The 22929-nt window shown below is 39.3% G+C and overlaps 1 protein-coding gene across 1 annotated transcript in view; it reads right to left on the minus strand.

The window, feature by feature from the left end:
- The window catches only part of USP14 (ubiquitin specific peptidase 14), a 58308-nt gene that overhangs the window by 21737 nt on the left and 13642 nt on the right, over nucleotides 1-22929 (minus strand). Inside the window, exons 4-6 of the mRNA XM_037031636.1 lie at nucleotides 18202-18306; nucleotides 17135-17238; nucleotides 1333-1391 (exon numbers count right to left, since the gene is read on the minus strand). Of these exons, the coding sequence (XP_036887531.1) occupies nucleotides 1333-1391; nucleotides 17135-17238; nucleotides 18202-18306 (268 nt within the window). The remainder of the gene's footprint in view (nucleotides 1-1332; nucleotides 1392-17134; nucleotides 17239-18201; nucleotides 18307-22929) is intronic.

Consider the following 22929-nt stretch of genomic DNA (forward strand, 5'->3'; position numbering starts at 1 on the left):
TACTATTTCAGATCCCTGGAATGGTTATAATCAAGGACAAAAAAACATCCAGCATTATTGACATATGAAGTATACTGAGAAACTGGAACACTCATACATGCTGAAAGGAAATGTAAAATGATGCTGATGCTTCAGAAAATTGCCTGGCAGTTCCTTAAAAGATTAAATATAGTTACCATATAAACCAACAATTTACTCCTAGAGATTTACCCAAGAGAAATAACAACACATGTCCACACAAAGACTTACACACAGAATGTTCAGCAATACTTGTAACAGTCAAAGAGCAGAAACCACCCAAATGTCTCTCAATGATGAATGGATAAATGAAATGTGGTATATCCAATCAACAGAATCTTATTCAGCAATAAAAAGGGATGAAGTACTGCTACATGCTATATAATGTGGATGAACCCTGAAAACATTCTAAGAGAAAAGAAGCCAGTCAAAAAAAGACCACAAATTGTATAATCCCATTTATACCAAAAGTCTGGAATAGACAAATCTCCAGAGGCTGACAGTTGATTAGTGCTTGTATGGGGCTGGGAGTGATGAAGGGAAAACAAGGTGACTTTTATAAGGGAGAGTTTCTTTATGGAATGCTCAAAAGACTCTAAAATTGATTTTGGTGATGGTTGCACAACTCTACAAATTCACTAAAAGGCCTTTGATAGCTTAGCTGGTAGAGCGGAGGACTGTAGGCTACATCTGTGTGAATTCACTATAAAACAATGAATTACATACTTCAAATGAGTGAATTATATAGTATATGAATATCTCAATAAAGCTGCTATAAAAACAACAAAAAAAAAACACCACACCTATAAAAACTCTATCAACCTACCCCATGATTTAAGAGGGTACTCATTTTGTCAAAATGCTCCAAAATGAGACAGGGAAATAGACGGTCTCATATAATAAAGAAATAAATTATTTCTCTCCTTTAAGAATTTCTATTTCTCCTCATTTCTCATACCCCACTTACACTAATACCCACTAAGACTCTCTTTTATTAATGATTTCATCAACTATAACAAAACCTATCTCTAGATATCCCCCCAAATTTATTTTATTAATAGAATCTAAAGTCAAAATTATAATTTAACCCAAATATTGGGTTAAAAAGGACACACATTCTCAAAAAGGACACACATCACTGGTTTATAATTTAAATACAAGCAGTCTCAAGTAGTTTACAGTAAGTAGTCCAACTTTAATGAGGTGATGTTTTACCAAACACATTTTATAAATTGAAATGTGAGTGAAAAATAACATTTAGTAAATACTATGCTCTCTCTTGAAAAGTATGTCTTTTTCAAGCATGACACTCACCTGCAGTAATATACTGTGCTGAAGCCATTTCCCCTGAAGCTCTCAAGGCACCAGCATACCTAGGGACATTAAGGAGGCATTAAATAACAGTATTCAATTCCTGAAACTCAAATGGGAAAAAGCAAGTTAAAAGGATTTATGACATCCTCAACTGCAAGTTTCTCAGAGCTGCTCCCTTTCTATTTTTGTCTCTCCTGGTCTTATTTCTTCATAAGGGAAAAAAAAGAGAGACAGTGAGAGAGAGAGAGTGCTAAAATAAGGGAAATTAAATGAATGAAGCCACTTTAAATTCATTCCCCTTATCTAACTCATCTATACCAAAAATTTTCTGAAGAGAGTGTAAAACAAAAGGTACAGATTAACTGGCCATTTATTACAAAGAAAATAAAATACAATTTCAAAAACGTTAAGAAAAAAGGCATTAGATCAAAAACATTAAATCGAAATCAATTCACCTACACTTAGTACTAACTAGTCACTTAAATTTCAAGCCAGTTTGCTCACCCTATAAAATGAGGGTTTTCTGTTAAATGATTTCTAAATGCACTTTCAGCTTTATGATTCTCAGTTAATTTACAATAGTACAAAGGACTTTCCATCCAAAGGAAATACTCAAACCACAATATTTTCTAATGTCTATGACAAAAGATCAGAAATTATCATTCAGGTAATATTCCAACATTGGGGGCAGGAGAGACTGCATATTCACTATGATCAAAACTATGCTTACATATTACATACCCACTAAAACGAAAAACCGTGATACCCCTAAGACTGGCAAGAATATAGAGCAATCAGAACTGATACAGTCAAAACATGGATGAATCTCAAAAACTATGCTGAATGAACTAGGTCAAACCAAAAAAATGAAGTACATTCTGTACAATTTTAAAACGCACAAAGCTACAGGAGATCAGCAGCATCTCAGGGATCTGGGCAGTGGGAGGGGATGAGGACTGACTGGAAATGATTCAAGAAAACTTTCTGGGATGGTGGAAATGTTCTATAATTTGATTATAAAAAGGGTTACAGAGAATTTATATTTGTCAAAACTTATTACTCTGAACATTTAAGATACATGCATTTCACTATATGTAGATTATATTTCCGTTTGAAAAACTCAATTCTGTGCTTATGTTAGAATGAAAAGTCACAGAAAATAGGAGAGAAGATGGTGGAATATGAGTCCACTTGCTCTTGTTCCCAATTCAAATATTTGGCTGATCTTCTAAAAAACTGATTATTCAACAGAATCTCAGTGGACTGGAAGCCAAGGAGTACAGAAGACACATCCCAACAGGTGGTTTAAGATTTTATAGGTTGAAGGGGAAGTACCCTGGGTACAGTGCCTGCAGGGGTAGGAATGCTAGTCAGAGACTGCAGCTCTGCCGCTCCCTCCCCTTCCAGGGCAAAGAACTCCCCGACCCAGGGGAGGAGTGACTTGGATACACAAAGCTAGGGAGATCCAACGTACACACACACACACACACACACACACACAGAACAGCACACCTACAGCTGCAGCAGCAAACGCCAACCAGAAAAGTGCCAGAGAGACAGGGATTCTACATGCACCTCTGACAGGTGGAGACAGGCTGCAGTCAGTTTTGACTGTGAGAGACCTCTGACTTTTTGAAGATGTGGTGTGTGCAGTAAGCCACACAGTGACTCAGTGCTGCGGTGGAAATGCCTGGAGAGACTATTTAAAAAGAGAAAAGGAGACTTCCGGCCAAGATGGAGGCATAGGTGGAAACACTGTGCCCCCTCCCAAAACTAAATTTAAAGACAGCAAAGTTACGGTAACAAAAACGCAGCCAAAACAGTGAAAATTGAACTGTACAGAAGTCTGACAACAACAAACCACTCAGACAGACCAGTAAGACGGGCAGAGTGGGGTCAGCCTGGGAAGCTCGTTCCATCCAACAGACCTAGGAGCAGAGGCAGAGGCAGTTGGTGGATCCCAGGCATGGGGTGGCAACGGGCGGACCCAGTGAGGGTGCAGGGTGGCTGGCTGACTGCGGTCACACATTCATGCTCAGATAAACCAAGCAAAGGAGCGAACAGTAAGACAGACCACTCAGGCTACGGCCCCAGTGACTGGAATTAGAGCCTGAAAGCACCAACTGGAAAGACTTTCTTGGGGTCGAGGGGCTGGGAGAGGCTCCCAGGCTCACAGAGAGTTCACTGGAGAGACCCACAGGGTCCTGGAGAGTACACGGGCCCAGACACCTGGGAACCAGCACCAGAGGGGCCCAATTTGCTTGTGGGAAGCTGCAATAATATGAGATATGAGAGAGACAGAAATATGAGACAGAGCAAAGTGGAGCAAAGAGCCATTTTTTTCCCTCTGACCCCGCCCCCACTTAAAGTGTCACAACCCAGCAACTGGGTTGCCCAGCCCTGGTGAACACCTGAGGCTCAGCCCCTCATACATAACAGGTGCAAACAGACCAAACATTATCACTCAAGAACAGCTCAAAGCCCCAGAGTCTATAATTCTAAGAGACCAAGAAATAGCCAACCTTTCACATGCACAGTTCAAAACACTGGTGATCAGGATGCTCACAGAATTGGTTGATTTTAGCCACAAATTAGAGGAACATATGAAGGCTAAACTAATTGAAATGAAGGGAAATGCACAGGAAACCAATAGTGATGGAAAGGAAACTGGGACTCAAATCAAGGGAGTGGACCAGAAGGAAGAAAAAGATGACCAAACAGAAAAGAATGAAGAAACAAGAATTCAAAAAAATGAGGAGAGGCTTAGGAACCTCCAGAACATGTTTAAACATTCCAACATCCAAATTATAGGGGTACCAGAAGGGGAAGAGGAACAGCCACGAGTGGAAAACTTATCTGAACAAATAATAAAGGACAACTCCCCCAGTCTGGCAAAGGAACTAGACTTCCAGGAAATCCAGGAAGCTCAGAGAGACCCAAACAAGTCAGACCCAAGGAGGAACACATCAAGGCACATCATAATTACATTGCCCAAGATTAAAATAAACGAGAGAATTCTAGAAACAGCAAGAGATAAGGGGATAGTCACCTACAAAGGAGTCCATCAGACTGTCAGCAGATTTCTCAAAAGAGACCTTATAGGCAAGAAGGGGCTGGAAAGAAGTATTCCAAGTCATGAAAGGCAAGGACCTACATCCAAGATCACTCCATCCAGCAGAGCTTTCATTTGGAATGGAAGGGCAAAGAAAGTGCCTCTCGGAGAAGGTCAAGTTCAGAGAGTTCATCATCACCAAGCCCTTATTATATGAAATGTTAAAGGGACTTATCTAAGAAAAAGAAGATAAAAAATATGAACAGTGAAAGGACAGCAAACTCACAGTTATTAACAACTACACCTAAAACAAAAGCAAACTAAGAGGATAGCTAGATCAGGAGCGGAATCATAGAGATGGAGATCACATGGAAGGTTAGTAACAGGGGAGTGGGAGGAGGAGAAGGGGGGAGAAGGTACAGAGAATAAGTAGCACAGATGATAGTTAGAAAATAGACAGAGGGGAGGGCAGGTATACTATGGGAAATACAGAATCTAAAGAACCTGTGACACATGGACATGAACGAAAGGGGGGGTGAATGGTGGGGGAGGGGTGGAGGGGAGTGAAGGGGGGAATGGGACAACTATAATGGCATAATCAATAAGATATATTTTTTTAAAAAAGAGAGAGAAAATGAGGTGTGCTGGGCAGGGAATCCTTGTGCACCTGCCCTGCCAAGCAAGGGGAAAAGATTCAGGGTGTGGTGTGCTCCCAATGAGTGCACCTGAGCTGAGAAAGAAGAAAGCACAGCAAGGAGATTTCTCAGCTCCAGCCTGGCACAGCTAGCAGGATGGAGGCTGAGCAGAGTGGTAAACTCAGGACTGACTCTGTTACAAGGGCAACGGGCTAGGAACTGGGCAGGCAAGAGCACCTGAGATTATTTGCAGCCAGACAGAGCCCTGTTCCCCCAGTGGGGAGCCCCTACCTCCTGCAGGATTGCAAGGAGGAGAGGCTCGAGAACCCCCCCTACAGGGTGCACATCCACAAGAGAAAGATAGAGAAATCCTAAAGGGCCCATTTTGAACTTCTCTCAGGGAGACAAAATACACTGGTTCCTAGGGTTCTATTTCCCTAGGAGATCAGACATCGATGCAGCAAGGGGGAATCAGGGCCCGCCAGCCTCAGCTACCACACAGAGCTGCCCTCAGCACCAAGCAGTAAAGAGCAGACCCTCTCACACAGACTGGCTCCTCCCTTGAAACAGACAGCTAATTCAGCATAAATTATAACACTGCTGGAAATAATCTAAGAAAGACCAAGATGGGCGGGGCAGGGGGAACACACCCACAACTTTCCCAGAAGACTGAACAGTGCTTCCCAAGGGAGACACAGGGCCCCAGTATCCCAATTGCAATAGAAGCCCCCTCTAGAGGCAGGGGAAGGTAACAGTGGTGGCCCTGCCTGAAGTTGGACTACCCACCCTAGGACCTTGAGCTGACAAAAGAAATGGAGATCACATCGAAAGTTAGTAACATGGGAGTAGGAGGAGGAGAAGGGGGGAGAATGTACAGAAAATAAGAAAAAGAAGGAAAATACCAAACTCTGCTATAGGGGTGTTCAGCCTTTTGGCATCTCTGAGTCACATCGGAACAACAGTTGTCTTGGGCCACATATTAAATACGTTGTGACAAATAATCATTCAAAAAATCTCATAACATTTTAAGTAAATTTATGATTTTGTCTTAGGACACATTCATAGCAATCCTGGGCCACATGTGGCCCGTAAGTTGGACATCCCTGCTGCTGAGACGAATTCTACCTTGTTCCTCTTCAGAATTCACATTGTTTTTTCTTTCGCAGAGCCTTTTAAGACTTCTTCTTTTGTGTCAAGTGTATTTCAACTAATTCACTAATTTTTATTTCTTTTTATTTAGATTTTTTATTTTCATTTAAAACCTCACACTCTACCCTTCCCTTCTTACTCCATTTTGCCTTCTTCCTGTCCTTTGACATTTTTGCTGTAAATCTTATGTTCCCCCACACTACATCTTGTTCCTATTCCTTACTCCCCTCCCTCTATCCTCTCAAAATCATCCTTCCTTCTTTTAGTCAATTCTTATTCTTTTTCTCCTTCTTATAATTTTCTTTCCACCTTTATAAATTGTGGCTTATCTGGCATGGACATTATGGTTATTGCTACTATTCCTACTATTCACTATTTTTTTTTTTCATTTCAAATCTCACATGTTACACTCCCCGTGTCTTACTTCATTTTGCCTTCCCCCTGCCCTCGCTTATTTGAGTTTGAAATTTTATTTTTTTCCCTTTCTTAGCCTGGATCTTATTCCTTACTCTCATTATTTCTCTTCCCTCTATCCTCTCAAAATCACTTGTCCTTACTGTAGACATCACATATTCTCTTTTTTCTTTTCTTGGGCAAGGAATATAAGAATAAGAATATTCTACAGGAACAAGTATAAAGGACACATGGACAAAAACTAAGGTAGGGGGAATGGGAGGGAGGTGGGGAGCACGGGGGGGTGGGCTGGGTTAGGAGTATAAGACAGAAAACTGTACTTTAACAATAATTAAATAAATCTGAAAAAAAGAATAAGAATATTCTTATTCTCCTTCCACCTTTATTAATCTTTGCTTAGCTGTCACTGTTATTGACCCTCTTAGGGTTTTTCTGCATTTTTATTCTCTTTGGTTCACTACTTTTAAAATTTTATTTCAAATCTTATATTCTATTCTTCCCTTTTCTTACTCCATTTTGCCATTACCCTTTTCTGTTTTACTTACATTTTAAATTTTATTTTCTCCCTTTCTTTGCCTTGTTTCTGTTCCCTACTCTTATTCTCTTCCTTCTCCAAACACAAAATCGTTCTCTCCTTTAGCCATCTCACATTCCCTTTTTCCTACAATATTCTTAATCTCTCTCCACTCTTACTGGTCTTTGCTCAATTGTTATCGATACTGCTGATGTGGTAGGAGGTTATTTTTGCCGGCATGGGTTTGGTCTTCTGGGTAGTATTGCTTTGTTAACCAGCACCTGTACAACAGCATATAAAACATGGCAGGGGTTGAGACTCCAAGTCAGCCTGCAGGAGGGGAGAACCCAACAACGAATGAGCCATCAATGACCGAAGCCCATGTACAAGAGAGCCCATATAAAATGAACAAAGGGCAACCCTAGAGCATATAGATCAGGAGATCAAAGGGACTGCATCACTGAGTCCCACAGAACTCCTTTCACAGAAGTCCACGCCACCAAGACAGGCAGGCAAAGCAGAGCAACCTGAGACACAGAAACAAACAAAAAGAGTCACCTAAAATGGAGGACAAACAAGTAACCCCCAAATGAAAAGAAAGGAAGAATCCTCAGAGAGGGTGCTACATGAAATTGAGGTAAGCAATGTAGCAGACACTAAGTTCAAAACAATGCTTATAAGGATGCCCAAGAACACAGAACTGCAAGAAACTTTATGGGAGCTAAAAGGAACTTCATGGGAACTACAGCAACATGAAAAAGGACACAGGAACTATGAACACAAACCAGGAAGAAATTAAGAATATAGTATCTGAAGTGAAAAATACAATAGAAGTAATTAAAAGCACACTGAATGAAACAGAGTACCGAACCAGCGAGCTGGAAGACAGGTAGAAATACCCAGTCAGAGCAACAAAACAAAAAAATACTAAAAAAGAACAAGGATAGATTAAGGGAGCTTCAGAACATGAAAGAAAACATTCCCTTTTTTTAAAATATATTTTATTGATTATAGCATTACAGTTGTTCTATTCCCCCCCCTTCATTCCCCTCTACCCCCACACTCCCTCCCCCACAATTCTCCCCCTTTCGTTCATGTCCATGTGTCACAGGTTCTTTAGATTCTGTATTTCCCCCACTATTCTTGCCCTCCCCCCTATCTATTTTCTACCTACCATCTATGCTATTTTCTGTACCTTCTCCCCCCTTCTCCTCCTCCAACTCCCCTCTTGCTAACCCTCCATGTGTTCTTCATTTCTATGGTTCCACTCCTGATCTAGCTGTCCTCTTGGTTTGCTTTTGTTTTAGGTGTGGTTGTTAATAACTGTGAGTTTGCTGTCCTTTCACTGTTCATATTTTTCATCTTCTTTTTCTTATATAAGTCCCTTTAGCATTTCATATAATAAGGGCTTGGTGATGATGAACTCCTTGAACTTGACCTTATCTGAGAAGCACTTTATCTGTCCTTCCATTCTAAATGAAAGTTTTGCTGGATAAAGCAATCTTGGCTGTAGGTCTTTGGATTTCATGACTTGGAATACTTCTTTCCAGCCCCTTCTTGCCTGTAAGGTCTCTTTTGAGAAATCCGCTGACAGTCTGATGGGTACTCCTTTGTAGGTGACTGTCCCCTTATCTCTTGCTGCTTCTAGGATTCTCTCCTTCATTTTAGTCTTGGCTAATGTAATTATGATGTGCCTTGGTGTGTTCCTTCTTGGGTCCAACTTCTTTGGGACTCTCTGAGCTTCCTGGATTTCCTGGAAGTCTATTTCCTTTGCCAGACTGGGGAAGTTCTCCTTTATTATTTGTTCAAATACGTTTTCCACTCGTGGCTGTTTCTTTCCCCCTTCTGGTACCCTTATAATCCGGATATTGGAATGTTTAAAGAAGTCCTGGAGGTTCCTAAGCCTCTCCTCATTTTTCATTCCTTTCTGGTTGGACGTTTTGTTCTTCCTTCTGGTCCATTCCATTGATTTGAGTCCCAGTTTCCTTTCCATTGCTATTGGTTTCCTGGACATCTCCCTTCATTTCAATTAGTTTAGCCTTCATATGTTCCTCTCATTTGTGACTATAATCAACCAGTTCTGTGAGCATCCTGATAAATGGTGTCTTGAATTGTGCTTCTGAGAGGCTGGCAATTTCTCAGTCGCTTAGAGTTATTGGCTCTGGGACTTTGAGTTCTTCTTTCGCCATCTTTTGGGCTGTTCATGCCTGTTCTGTAGCACGTTCGGAGCCCTAGGTGTTCACCAGAGCAGGGCAACTCAGTTGCTGGGTTGTGACACTGTATGTGGGGGCGGGGTCAACAAGGAGCAATGGCGTCCCGTCTGCCGCCTCCCGCCTTGGCCCCCAACAGGTGCGGCAGCTGCCACCGTCACCGGGGCCCACGGGTTTGTGCCACCGCCGTCAACCCTCACCTCCTGGGGCCTGCGTGGTCCGTCTCACTGTGCTCAAATGTGCGACCGCGGTCAGTCTGCCCCACACCCTGACTGGGTCTGGGCCACTTGCGAGCCTAGGTCAGGGGATCTTTCCTGCCCAACCCTGCTCTGCTGCTGGCTCTGCCCCTCTTACCCTCCCGGTTGAACGGTTAGTTGTGGTCAGACTTCCATATAATTCAGTTTTCTGTTCTTTGGCTGTGTCTTTGTTCTCCAAACCTTTGTTGTATTCAAACTTGGTTGTGGGAGAAGGCACAGTGTTTCCACCTATGCCTCCATCTTGACGGAAGTCACCGAAAGATAACATTCTCATCATAGAAATATCAGAAGGAGAAGAAAAGGTGCAAAGGATAGAAAACCTGTTTGAAATAATAATAGCAGAAAGGTTCCCTAACTTGTTAAGGGAAAAAGTTGTGCAAGTTCAGGAAGCACAGAGGATCCTAATCAAGATGAACCCAAAGAGGCCTACTCCAAGACACATCACAATTAAAAGGGCAAATTTTAAAGACAAAGCTAATCTTAAAAGCAGCAAGGGAGAAACACCTAGTAATAGACAATGGAGCTCTGATAAGGCTGTCAGCTGATTTCTCAACAGAAACACGTGAAGCCAGAAGGACTGGCACAGCCGATTTCTTAACAGAAACACTGGAAGCCAGAAGGACTGGTACAAATATTCCAAATAATAAAAAGTAAGGACCTAGATTACTCTATCTAGCAGAGCTATGGTTTAGAATGGAAGGGCAGATAAAGTGCTTCTCAGATAAGGTCAAGTTCAAGAAGTTCATCATCACCAAGCCCTTATTATATGAAATATTAAAGGGACTTATCTAAGAAAAAGAAGATGAAAAATATGAACAGTGAAAGGATAGCAAACTCACAGTTATTAACAACCACACCTAAAACAAAAGTAAACTAAGAGGACAGATAGATCAGGAGCAGAACCATAAAAATGGAGATCACATGGTGGGTTAGCAACAGGAGAGTGGGAAGGGGTGGGGGGAGAAGGTACAGAGACTAAGTAGTATAGGCAGTAGGTAGAAAACAAACAGGGGGGAGGGCAAGAATAGTATGGGAAATGTAGAAGCTAAAGAACTTGTGACACATGGACATAAACAAAAGGTGGGGAATGGTAGGGGAGGGGTGTGCAGGGTAGAGGGGAATGAAGGCAGGGAAATAGGACAACTGTAATGGCATAACCAATAAAGTATATTTTTTAAAAATTAAATGATACAGCCCTGGCTGGTGTAGCTCAGTGGATTGAGTGCGGGCCTGTGAACCACACGATCGTGGTTCGATTCCCAGTCAGGGCACATTCCTAGGTTGCAGGCCAGTTCCTGGCAGCGGACACACCAGAGGCAACCATACATTGATATTTCTCTCCCTCTCTCCTTCCTTTCCTCTCTAAAGATAAATAAATAAAATATTTTTAAAAATTAAATGATACAGAAAATTTGAATGTAACTAAATGTCTACTACACTTTACCACCCACAAAAAGAGAATCAATCATACATCAGATCGACTGAAAAATGAATAATTATGTGATAATTTATGCATAAATTGTGTAGTATATAGCATGAACACGAATGAATTACAACTACACACACACACAACATTGATAAACCAAACCCAAATAAATACATTCTGTATGGTTCGGTTCACAAAGAGCTGAAAATAGTCAAAATAAGACAGGTTAGTGTAAACAACTTTGGAAAGAAGGCGGGGGAAGTGATTAGAACGGGGCAAGTGAGGGGATTTTGGGGTTGCTGAAAGGTTTGTGTTTATCTGTGTTGGTTACATGAGTGTGCTTATTATGGGATAGTTCATTTGCATAATTTATGAAATTATAATTTCATAAGTAAAGACATTGAGCCAACAGCAAAAATAGATTTTAGTGTGTCTTTAAACATCTGATCAGCATTCTCTAATAGATTACAACAGCAAAACCTCAGAATTAAATACTTTCATTACTNGCTGAAAATAGTCAAAATAAGACAGGTTAGTGTAAACAACTTTGGAAAAAAGGCGGGGGAAGTGATTAGAACAGGGCAAGTGAGGGGATTTGGGGGTTGCTGAAAGGTTTGTGTTTATCTGTGTTGGTTCCATGAGTGTGCTTATTATGGGATAGTTCATTTGTGTAATTTATGAAATTATAATTTCATAAGTAAAGACATTGAGCCAACAGCAAAAATAGATTTTAGTGTGTCTTTAAACATCTGATCAGCATTCTCTAATAGATTACAACAGCAAAACCTCAGAATTAAATACTTTCATTACTATATATGTATAAATAAATGATCCAGGCATGCAATTTAAAAAGTTAGAAAATAATAAAACGTAAGGGATAAACAGAATAAATTATTACAAGCAAAAGTAGAATGAAACAGACAATTTAAATAACTGAGTGAATAAATTTACTAGTTGATTCTGTGAAAAATAAAATATATAAACCTCTGACAAGATAAGCAAGGGAGGAAAAAAACAAATGTAACAAATAAATAAAAAAGAGGGAAAATGCAGGTCCAAAAATAAAAGTAACTCTTAGGCTAAAATAGTTTACACGTAGAAAAATTTGCGGAAAAGCATAAATTACTAAAGCTGGCCCTAAAAGACAAAAAATATACATTTGAAGTGCAAAAAAAAAGGGTGGATGCAGCCAATTTCATGAGTAAATTCTATCAAGAAAAGCTCATTCCTATACATATTTGAAAATGAGAGTAAAATGGCAATCTAGTAATTGCTAATGGAAAAACTGACTATGTTGTACTTATCAAGAGTTGGCTTGCCAGAGCCCTGGCCGGGTAGCTCAGTTGATTAGAGCGTCCTCCCAATACACCAAGGTTGCAGGTTCAATCCCTGGTTAGGGCACATACAAGAATCAACCAATGAATGCATGGACAGGTGGAACAACAAAATTGATGTTTCCCTCTTCCAATCTCAATCTCTCCCCACCCCCACGCCTTCCTCTCTCTATATAAAATCTATAAACAAATTTTTAAAAACTAAAAAGTTGGCTGGCCAGTCTCCAATAAGACAAAATGTGACCAAGTGATACCGTCTTTTATGAGTAGCTTATAGAATTTTCAAGGCTAATTTTTATTATATGCCTGTTATACTTTAGGTTCTAAATTTAGAACTCCCACACTACAATGAGGTTCCACTGATGGGCGGCATCAAGCAAAACCAATTTTACCTGTAGCTATAATTCTTGGCTCTCACTGCCTCTTCAGTCAAGCCAGTCTAACTCTCGTACGCACTTTCTTCCCTTCATCATTATACAGCTCACTCTCTAGAACCTGTCAAATAAAAACCCTATCTAAGAATAATCTTCACCACCTCCAGTTGTAAAACACCTTTCATGTAATTTTCCTCTCTTCTTTCGTTCTTATTTTCTCAGTTAGTGCCATTTTTCCAATGACATACAACCCCGTTTATGTCATCTTGTAGTGATTAAGTTAATAAGCACAAGGACTTCCAACCCTGTGAAACTTAAAATTCAAAAAAATACATCATTTGGTTTCAAAAACACAGAATCAGCAGGATGACATCTCCTCTGCTTACACAAACTCAGAGAAACAAAATCTACACAGTATGAAAGAGCTTTCCTTGAAATAGAGGCTATAAGGTATCCCAGGAGAAAGAAGTCTTGAAGTAAGGCAAGTCTGGCCCAACTAGCCACCCTCTGGGACAAGGAGCTGCTCCAGCAAGCTATTCATTCAGATGATTCATAATCAAGACAAGAGGAAGAGAATATGGCTGAAAGATAAGTACATAATCTTCAAACAAATGAGGGAAGAACATTCTTTACATCCAAAGATAACTGAGTTAAGGGGGGAAAACTTTAAATAAGAGTATTTTAAAGGTTCAAAGAAATAAAAACAGGACCCATATGCAAATATTATACAGGAGGTTATAAAACAAATAAAAAGTAGTAATAAATAAGCACCTGTGGAACAAAGCTAATGTAAAATCAATGAAATATAAGTAAAAAAACAGGCATTCTCTCAAAACACAGCACATAAAAGTACAGAGGGAAAAAAAGACATGAAATATAGATCCAGAAATTCTAATATTCAACATGTAAGATAAATCTAGAGAAAACAGAAGAGTAGCCATCTGAAGAAATAATGGCCAAAAATGCCCCAGAGTTTAGGACAAGAGCACTAAAAAAAGATAAACAATAGCAAACCCTCACTTACAGTACTGGAAAGCTTTGAAAAATAAAGAGAAAACCCTAACGGTTATTACCAGAAAAGAGTACAAATTAAGAATGGTATCAGATGGCTCATCAGTAACCATGGGCACACTAAAACAGCAGAGAAGCAACAGGCCTCTGAGGAAAAGTAACATTTCCTATCAAAGCAGTTCTGAAACAGCACCTGTTTACTTGACCATCTTTCTCAATTAGATTTTAAGTGCCTTAAAAATGGGCACTGTGTCTTGTTCACTGATAATAAATCATTTCCACTCTAGGCAACTTCATATAAACACCTGACAAGTATTCACTTCAGAGAAATTTAGAAAACCTTCAGTTACTCTCAGGTTTCTATGTATTCCTACCTACTCTCTAATGCTCAGTTCTATCAAAGCATTTCAGAAGTCACTAAGGAAATAAAAAAATCAAAATTCAGCCCTGTCCAGTGTGGCTGTTGGATGGAGCATCATCCTGTAAACTGAAAGGTTGTAGATTTCAATACCTGCCTGGTCAAGGCACATGCCTAGATTGTAGATTCCCACACTGGGGCATACAAGAGGCAACCAACTGATGTTTCTCTCCCTCTCTCTCTCCCACCCTCCCACCCTTAAAATGAGTAACTATGTCCTTGTGTGAGGATTTTTAAAAAATCAGCATTCATGAAGCTAAGAAACCAAATTGCAGTTTAGAACTTTATCATACATTTAGAACTGCAATGCAGCATTCAGCCATGGCCCTGCACTACCCTTGGCTGTGGACCTCAACAAGGGCCAAAGAGTGACCAAGAACGTGAGCAAGCCAAGGCAGAGCCACTGCCACAGGTGCCTCACCAAGCACAACAAGTTAATGTAGAACATTATCCAAGGTGTGTGGCTTTGCCCCCCAGTGACAGGCATACCATGGAGCTACTCAAGGCAACTAAGGACAAGAAGGCCCTGAAATTCATCAAGAAAAGGGTGGGGCCTTGAGTGGTGTAGCGCAGTAGGTTAAGCATCATCTGGCCGAATGAAAGGTTGCTGGTTCAATTCCAGTTGGGGCACATGCCTGGGTTGCAGGCCAGGTACCTGGTTGAAAGGGTGCAAGAGGCAGCAAATCCACGTTTCTCTTGCACTTCAATGTTTCTCTCCCTCTCTTTCTCCTTCCTTTACCCTCTATCTAAAAATAAATAAATAAAGTCTTTTTTAAAAAAAGGAAAGGAAAGGGTGGAGACACATCGGTGCCAAGAGGAAGAGAGGAACTGAGCAATGTCCTTGCAGCCATGAGGAAGGCAGCACCCAAGAAGGTCTGAGCCCCATCCCCTCTGTGTATAACAAAACCTGTTCAGAAGAAAAGGAACTGCAATGTATATATCAAGACAGTTATAATAAATTTAGTCAGCATTAAGTTACATATTTCTTAGGTTAAACATACATAGATACTGGACCCCAATTTATAGACTATTTCAAAGGTTCTCAAAACATGAATAATTGTTTAATCTTGTTTTGTACAGTGATATAAAACAAAGTTTATTTCTTTTTAAAACCATTACTCTATGGCAAGAAATACAAATTAATGCATTTATTTCTAGGCTAGAATTGAAAAGTCCAGAAATAAATCTGACTTATTATGTGCATAATGGACAATTAATTTTCAAAGATGCTAAGACAGTTCACAAGGAAAGATTATTCTTTCCAACAAATGGTGCTAGAAGAACTGGATATACACTTGCAAAAGAATCCACATGAAAAGAATGGGCTGGGTTATAACTCGTGTGGCTCAGTTGGGCGTCATCCCACGAGGCCAAAGGTCACCGGTTCGATTCCTGGCCAGGATACATGCCTGGGTTGTGGGTTCAGTTGGTGTGCATACGAAAGGCAACCAATCAATGTTTCTCTCTCATACCGATGTTTCTATACCCCCTTCTCTATCCCTTCCCTTCCTTCCAAAAAAAAAAAAAATAGCATGGGACATGTACCTCCCACCATACATAAAAGTTAAGTGACCATGGATCACAAACCTAAATGTAAACAGCTAAAACTACGTAACTCTTTAAAAAAAAAAAAACCCAACAACACAGGAGTAAATCTTTGTGGCCTAGGATTAGGCAATGATTTCTTACATGACAAAAAAAAAAAAAAACAAATAAAACTTTTTAACCAATGTTAAAATAATCAATTTTTTAAAAAAGAAGAAATTCAAAGCTTTTGTGCTACAAACAACACCATCAAGAGAATGAGAAAGCCCTGGCTGGTGTGGCTCAGTGGATTGAGCATGGGCCTGCCAACCAAAGCATTGCCAGTTCGATTCCCAGTCAGGGCACATGCCTGGATTGCAGGCCAGGTCCCCAGAATGGAGTGCAACCACACACTGATGTTTCTCTCCCTCTCTTTCTCCTTCCCTTCTCCTCTCTCTAAAAATAAATAAAATATTTTTAAGAAAGAGAATAAGAAAAACAACTCATAAAATGAAAACTATTTGAAAAAGTACTTGTATCCTGAATACATAAAAGACAAACCACTTAACACACAAAATTTGATCTGACATTTCCCTAGAGAAGAAATACAAATGCCCAATAAGCACACAAAAAATAATCAGTTACTAGTCATTAGGTAAATGCAAATAAGAACCACAATGAGATACCATTTCACCTTCAGGATGGTGTCCTGACAGTACATATAATGACAAGATTGGCATGGATGTGGAGAAATTAGAACTCTCTTACATTGCTGGTAAGAACGTAAAATGGTGAAGCCACTTCAGAAAAGAGTTCAGCAATTCCTCAAAATGTTGTTTAAAATAAGAGTCACCATATGACCAAGCAACCCAAACTCACAACCAAGAGAAATGAAAACAACTCATCTGCACAACAACTTGTGAATAAATGGTCACAGCCACATTATTCCTAACAGCTAAAAAATGGATATCCAGATATCCATCAACTGATAATGGATAAACAAATGCAGCATGTCCAATCAACTGAATACTACTCAGCCATAGAAAGAACGAATACTAATACATGCTAAAACATAAATGAACATACAAAATAATATGCTAAGTAAAAGAAGCCAGTCACAAAAAGACCACATATTGTATGATTCCTTTTAAATGAAATGTCTAGAATAGACAAATATAAAAAGTAGATTAATGGTTGCCGAGAGCTGCAGGTGGAAAGGGTGTAAGGAGTAACTGCTAATGAGCACGAGGCTTCTTTTTCGGCAATATTCTGAAATTAGATGTGGTTATTCCTGCACAACCTTGTGAATATAGTAAGACCATTTCATTGAACACTTTAAAAGAATATGATAAATTAATTCTATGTCAATAAAGCTGCTAAAATACACACACACAAACACACACACACACACACACACACTACTCACCCAAACATGAACTTCCATTACCCAAAAGAAGAGTTAAAACATTTCTCTTTTGTCTTACCTTTTAAGGGCATCTTTGAGTTCAGGCACAGAACGAATACACTGAACTGTAGCATTCATGTAACAAGTGTTACCGAGGTTTGTCAATCCACATGGTAATTCCATCTGATAAGAAAAAGAATAAAATCATTTTTATAAAATGACAGAACACATATATAAATCATTGCGGTTCACACTTTAAAGCAAGTATAATATACCAACTCAGAACGATTTATATTCTACCTTTACTCTAAAGCAGGGGCATCAAACTCATTTTCACCAGGGGCCACATGAGCCTCATGGTTGCCTTCAAAGGGCCAAATGTAATTTTAGGACTGTATAAATGTAACTACTCCTTAACTAGGCACAAGGAGCTTGGTGCTGCTGCCAGGTAGAAATAAGGTGCCAGGCTGGATAAAACAAGGTAGAGGGCTGGATTCAGCCTTCGGGGCTTGTTTTTGCCACCTGTGCTCTAAAGTAACATGTTTTATTCCCCAACAAAATTTTTTCCTTGCATCATACTCATAGTCATTCCGTGTTTTATCAATAATTCCTTTCTTGAAAATAATAAAAGGACAGTTGTATCAATACTGACCTCTTTGTAGGCTTATCATTAAAACAGGGCAACAAAATATACATAGAAACACTTCCAAAAAAATGAACGGTACTGTACAAATGCTGGGTGGCAAAATAGTAACAACAACATTTAATAAGTATATGCCAGCCAGTTTCTAAACCAATGCTGCATTTAAATTAAGGACAAATTGTATATATTTTCAACCTGGAAGGTTTTAAGAATTTAAATATCCTAGTATTTAAACTACTTAACCTCTTTCAGCCTGTTTCCACATAAAATTAATAGTAAAGACAAATATTATTGACAACTCATCAGATTTATATTTAAGTATATACTAATTGACTGTATAATAAGTTATCTAATTATAGAAAGACTCCAGTCAATTTCAAAAACATTAAAACATATCTTGACATTAACTACTAAATCTTCAAAACAATCAGATGCTACTTTCTGAAAAGCACTTTAATGTACTTCTGAAAAGTGGTGATCACGTGAAATATGGTTTGTCTTACAGCAGATGCTAACTGTTCTTCTGTCATATCTTCTACAAAGACAGTTTTAGCTGAGGGTTCCTCAGGAAGAGCATCTGCTGATCCCATCATTAGTAGAGTCATCCCCTGTTTTAAAACAAATCAGTTCCATAAAATGCTCAAAAGTTGACCATTTCCATGCTCAATGAAAGAAGCCAGATATAGAAAAAACAATCACATGTTTGTACTTGCTAGAAAAGGTAAATTTATAGAGACACAAAGTAGATTAGTGGTTGCTAGGATGGAAAGTGGGACGAAGGAGTGACTTTAAATGCATACATATTTTTCAGAATAATGCAAATGTTCTAAAATTAGACAGTAGAGAAGTTTTCACAACTCTACTAAAAATCACTGAAACTAAAAAAAAAAGTACTGAAATGGCTGCTTCAGGCAGAGATCACCAATTTATCTGCAAAGAGGCCCAAGGAAACTTTTTAGAGTGGTGGAACTTCTTTATCTTGACTATGGTGTGGTTACATGACTATATAAAATTGACCAAATTCATCCAACTATACACTAAAAAAAAGGGTAAGTTTTATTCTATATAAACTATAAATCAATAAAGCTAAAGGAAAAATATTGTCATAAAGAAAATTGAGAATGTTTCCATTATCGCAGAGAAGGGAATTCTTCACATGACCATCAACATTTAATGCCACAATTTCTTCCCATAACATATAAACTAAACACTAAGATTCTTTCTGTGAATATCTATTTTATAACTGTAATAATTATTTACATTTGAAAAGAAATATCTTAAGAGCATTGAAATCTCCATTATCAGAAAATATCACATCAAACGTGAGTTCAAAATACTCAATTTTATAATTCTACAAATTGTTATCCTAACAAAATACTTATATTCAATATACATGTAACATTCCACACAACAAAAGACCAATGAAGACTCTGTCATCCTAAATCTCATTATCCTGAAATGTGAACAAGATTATTACCAAGCTCTTAACATGAAGACATTAACACATGAAACAAAGAAAAGGGTACAGACATTTTTTGAAGTAACAACCTTACTGGAGGGTTTAAAAAACACAAAGATAAAATAAAAATGTCTAGATGAGGATTCAAATTAGGAAATGAGGTCAATGAACTCATAGTCTTAAAGAGAACCTATGTTGAAATCCAATAACCCTCACTGTATCACCTGTTATTTTTACTTAAGCTTTTTATAAGATAATGGCAAAACAGAACTAGAGAACATTTTTCTGAAGACAAGGGTCTCAGGAAAACCAAATTATTCTAAAAATATATTAGCAACAGCAATTTAGAAAGTACAATAGGAACAAGTGAATACCAATAAGTATGAAAGAGAGAACATAACAAAAAATATGTGGTAAGAAAACTATAAAGTTCTAGTTAAGAAGAGAAAAATAACACCTAAACAAATGAAGGATATAACAAGTTTCTGGAATGAAAGTTGTTAGTTATTGTAAAGAATGATTCCAAATTATTATCTAAATTTAATGAAATTCCTTTTTGAAACTTTACAAAATCTTTAATTCATGGAGCAAATTCATATCCATGACAAGAGCCAAGAAATTTCTGAAAAAGAATAAAGGCCAAAGCAATGCCATTTAACAAATAGATTACACAATGAAGAATGTTGAGATAAAGTAGGTTGGCCCTGGCTGGGGTAGCTCAGTGGATTGAGCACGGGCCTGTGAACCAAAGGATCGAGGTTCGGTTGCATTCCCACTCAGGGAACACACCTGGGTTGCAGGCCAGTTCCCAGCAGGGGATGCATAAAAGGCAACCATACATTGATATTTCTCTCCCTCTCTCTTTCCCTTCCCCTCTAAAGATAAATAAATAAAATCTTTTTTAAAAAAGTAAGTAATAATTTAGGGAAAAAAAGACTACCAGTTCACTACCTCATGCCATGCCATACCAAAATGAATTACGAATGAAAGGTTTAAATGTAAAAACTGAAACAATTACAAAAACATGTAAATGAATCAAAAAAATCTTGCCACATTATATATATATTTTTTTAATATTTTATTTATTTATCTTTAGAGGGGAAGGGAAGGAGAGAGGGAGAGAAACATCAATGTATGGTTGCCTTTCGTGCATCCCCTGCTGGGAGTTGGCCTGCAGGGAACTGGCCTGCAACCCAGGCATGTGCCCTGACTGGGAATCGCCCCGCGGTTGTTTGGTTCGCGGGCCTGTGCTCAATCCACTGAGCTACACCAGCCAGGGCTTATATTTTCTTTTTTAAAAAAGAGTTTATTTATTTACTTTTTGAGAGAGGAAGGGGAGAAAGAGAGGGAGAAAAACATCAATGTGTGGTTGCCTCTTGCACATCCCACTGGGGACCTGGCCTGCAACCCAGGCATGTGCCCTGACTGGGAATTGAACCTGCAACCCTTTCGTTCACAGGCCAGTACTCAATCCACTGAGCCATACCAGCCAGGGCTATATTTTCTTAAATTGATATAAAAGATGAAAAGAATGGATGTCACTAACTATATAAATATGAAAAACTTCCATAAAACATTACTATAATTAAAATTTAAAAGGACAACCTAGAAAAAGGAATTATACTATTTATAAGCACCTTTAAAAAAAATCAACCCTGGCTGGTGTGGCTCATTAGATTCAGTACTGCCAACCTGTGAACCAAAGGGTTGCCAGTTTAATTCACAGTCAGTGCACATGCCTGGGTTGCAGGGCAGGTCCCCAATAGGAGGCATGCAAGAGGCAACCACATGGTGATGTTTCTCTCCCTCTTTCTCCCTCCCTTCCCCCTCTCAAAAAATAAATAAATAAAAGCTTATTAAAAAATGAGCAAGGCAAACACACAATAGAAAAATGGGCAAAATAGATAAGCAGAAAACAAAGAAGGTTTTTGAAAATTAATAAAGTAAGGTTCTACCTGAAGAAACTAGAAAAAGCATATGTTAAAACCAAAGTAAAAGAAAGAAATAAAACAGAGAGGGGAAATCAATGAAATAATAAATGAGCAAGAAAAGTTGATTCTTAGAGGGTAGGCATCAATGAAATTAACAAACCTCAGAATTCACAATTTGCCAATACCAGGGAGAAAAGAGAGAGAAAAAACAGCACTACAGATTCTAGAATGAAAGAGTATATTATGCCAATCAATTCTGCAACTTAAATTTAATGGACCAGCCCTGGTTGGTGTAGCTCAGTGGATTGGGCGCGGGCCTGTGAACCACACAATCACGGTTCGATTCCCAGTCAGGGCACATGCCTGGGTTGCGGGCCAGTTCCCAGCAGGGGACACACCAAAGGCAACCATACATTGATATTTCTCTCCCTCTCTCCTTCCCTTCCCCTCTAAAGATAAATAAATAAAAAATATTAAAAAAAAATTTAATGGACCAACTCCTTAAAAGATGCAAATTACCAAAACTGATATAAAAGAAAATATAATATCTGAATAGTCCTACTGAGTTCTCAATTGAAAGTCTTCCCACAAAGAGAGCTCCAAGCCTCAGAGGCTTCAATGAAAAATTCTACAAAATATTTTAAGGAAAAACAGTATATAAACTCTTTAAGAGGGAAGCTCAACATGATTCCTAATTCATAAGCCCAGCATTACCCTGATAGCAAAATCAGACTAAGACAAATAAAGAAAACTACAGGAGGACTTCCGGCCAAGATGGAGGCGTAGGTGGAAACACTGTGCCCCCTCCCAAAACTAAATTTAAAGACAGCAAAGTTACAGTAACAAAAACGCAGCCAAAACAGTGAAAATTGAACTATACGGAAGTCTGACAACAACAAACCACTCAGACCAGTAAGACGGGCAGAGTGGGGTCAGCCGGGGAAGATCGTTCCATCTGACAGACCCAGGAGCAGAGGCAGAGGCGGTTGGTGGATCCCAGGCATGGGGTGGCAATGGGCGGACCCAGTGAGGGTGCAGGGTAGCTGGCTGACTGCGGTCACACATTCATGCTCAGATAAACCAAGCAAAGGAGCGAACAGTAAGACAGACCACTCAGGCTACGGCCCCAGTGACTGGAATTAGAGCCTGAAAGCACCAACTGGAAAGACTTTCTTGGGGTCGAGGGGCTGGGAGAGGCTCCCAGGCTCACAGAGAGTTCACTGGAGAGACCCACAGGGTCCTGGAGAGTACACGGGCCCAGACACCTGGGAACCAGCACCAGAGGGGCCCAATTTGCTTGTGGGAAGCCGCAATAATATGAGATATGAGAGAGACAGAAATATGAGACAGAGCAAAGTGGAGCAAAGAGCCATTTTTTCCCCTCTGACCCCGCCCCCACTTAAAGTGTCACAACCCAGCAACTGGGTTGCCCAGCCCTGGTGAACACCTGAGGCTCAGCCCCTCATACATAAACAGGTGCGAACAGAGCAAACATTATCACTCAAGAACAGCTCAAAGCCCCAGAGTCTATAATTCTAAGAGACCAAGAAATAGCCAACCTTTCACATGCACAGTTCAAAACACTGGTGATCAGAATGCTCACAGAATTGGTTGATTTTAGCCACAAATTAGAGGAACATATGAAGGCTAAACTAATTGAAATGAAGGGAAATGCACAGGAAACCAATAGTGATGGAAAGGAAACTGGGACTCAAATCAAGGGAGTGGACCAGAAGGAAGAAAAACATGACCAAACAGAAAATGAAGAAACAAGAATTCAAAAAAATGAGGAGAGGCTTAGGAACCTCCAGGACACCTTTAAACATTCCAACATCCAAATT

Source organism: Sturnira hondurensis, unplaced genomic scaffold (genome assembly GCF_014824575.4).
Source record: "Sturnira hondurensis isolate 20B ecotype Veracruz unplaced genomic scaffold, ASM1482457v3 Scaffold0001872, whole genome shotgun sequence".
Lineage (NCBI taxonomy): Eukaryota > Metazoa > Chordata > Mammalia > Chiroptera > Phyllostomidae > Sturnira > Sturnira hondurensis.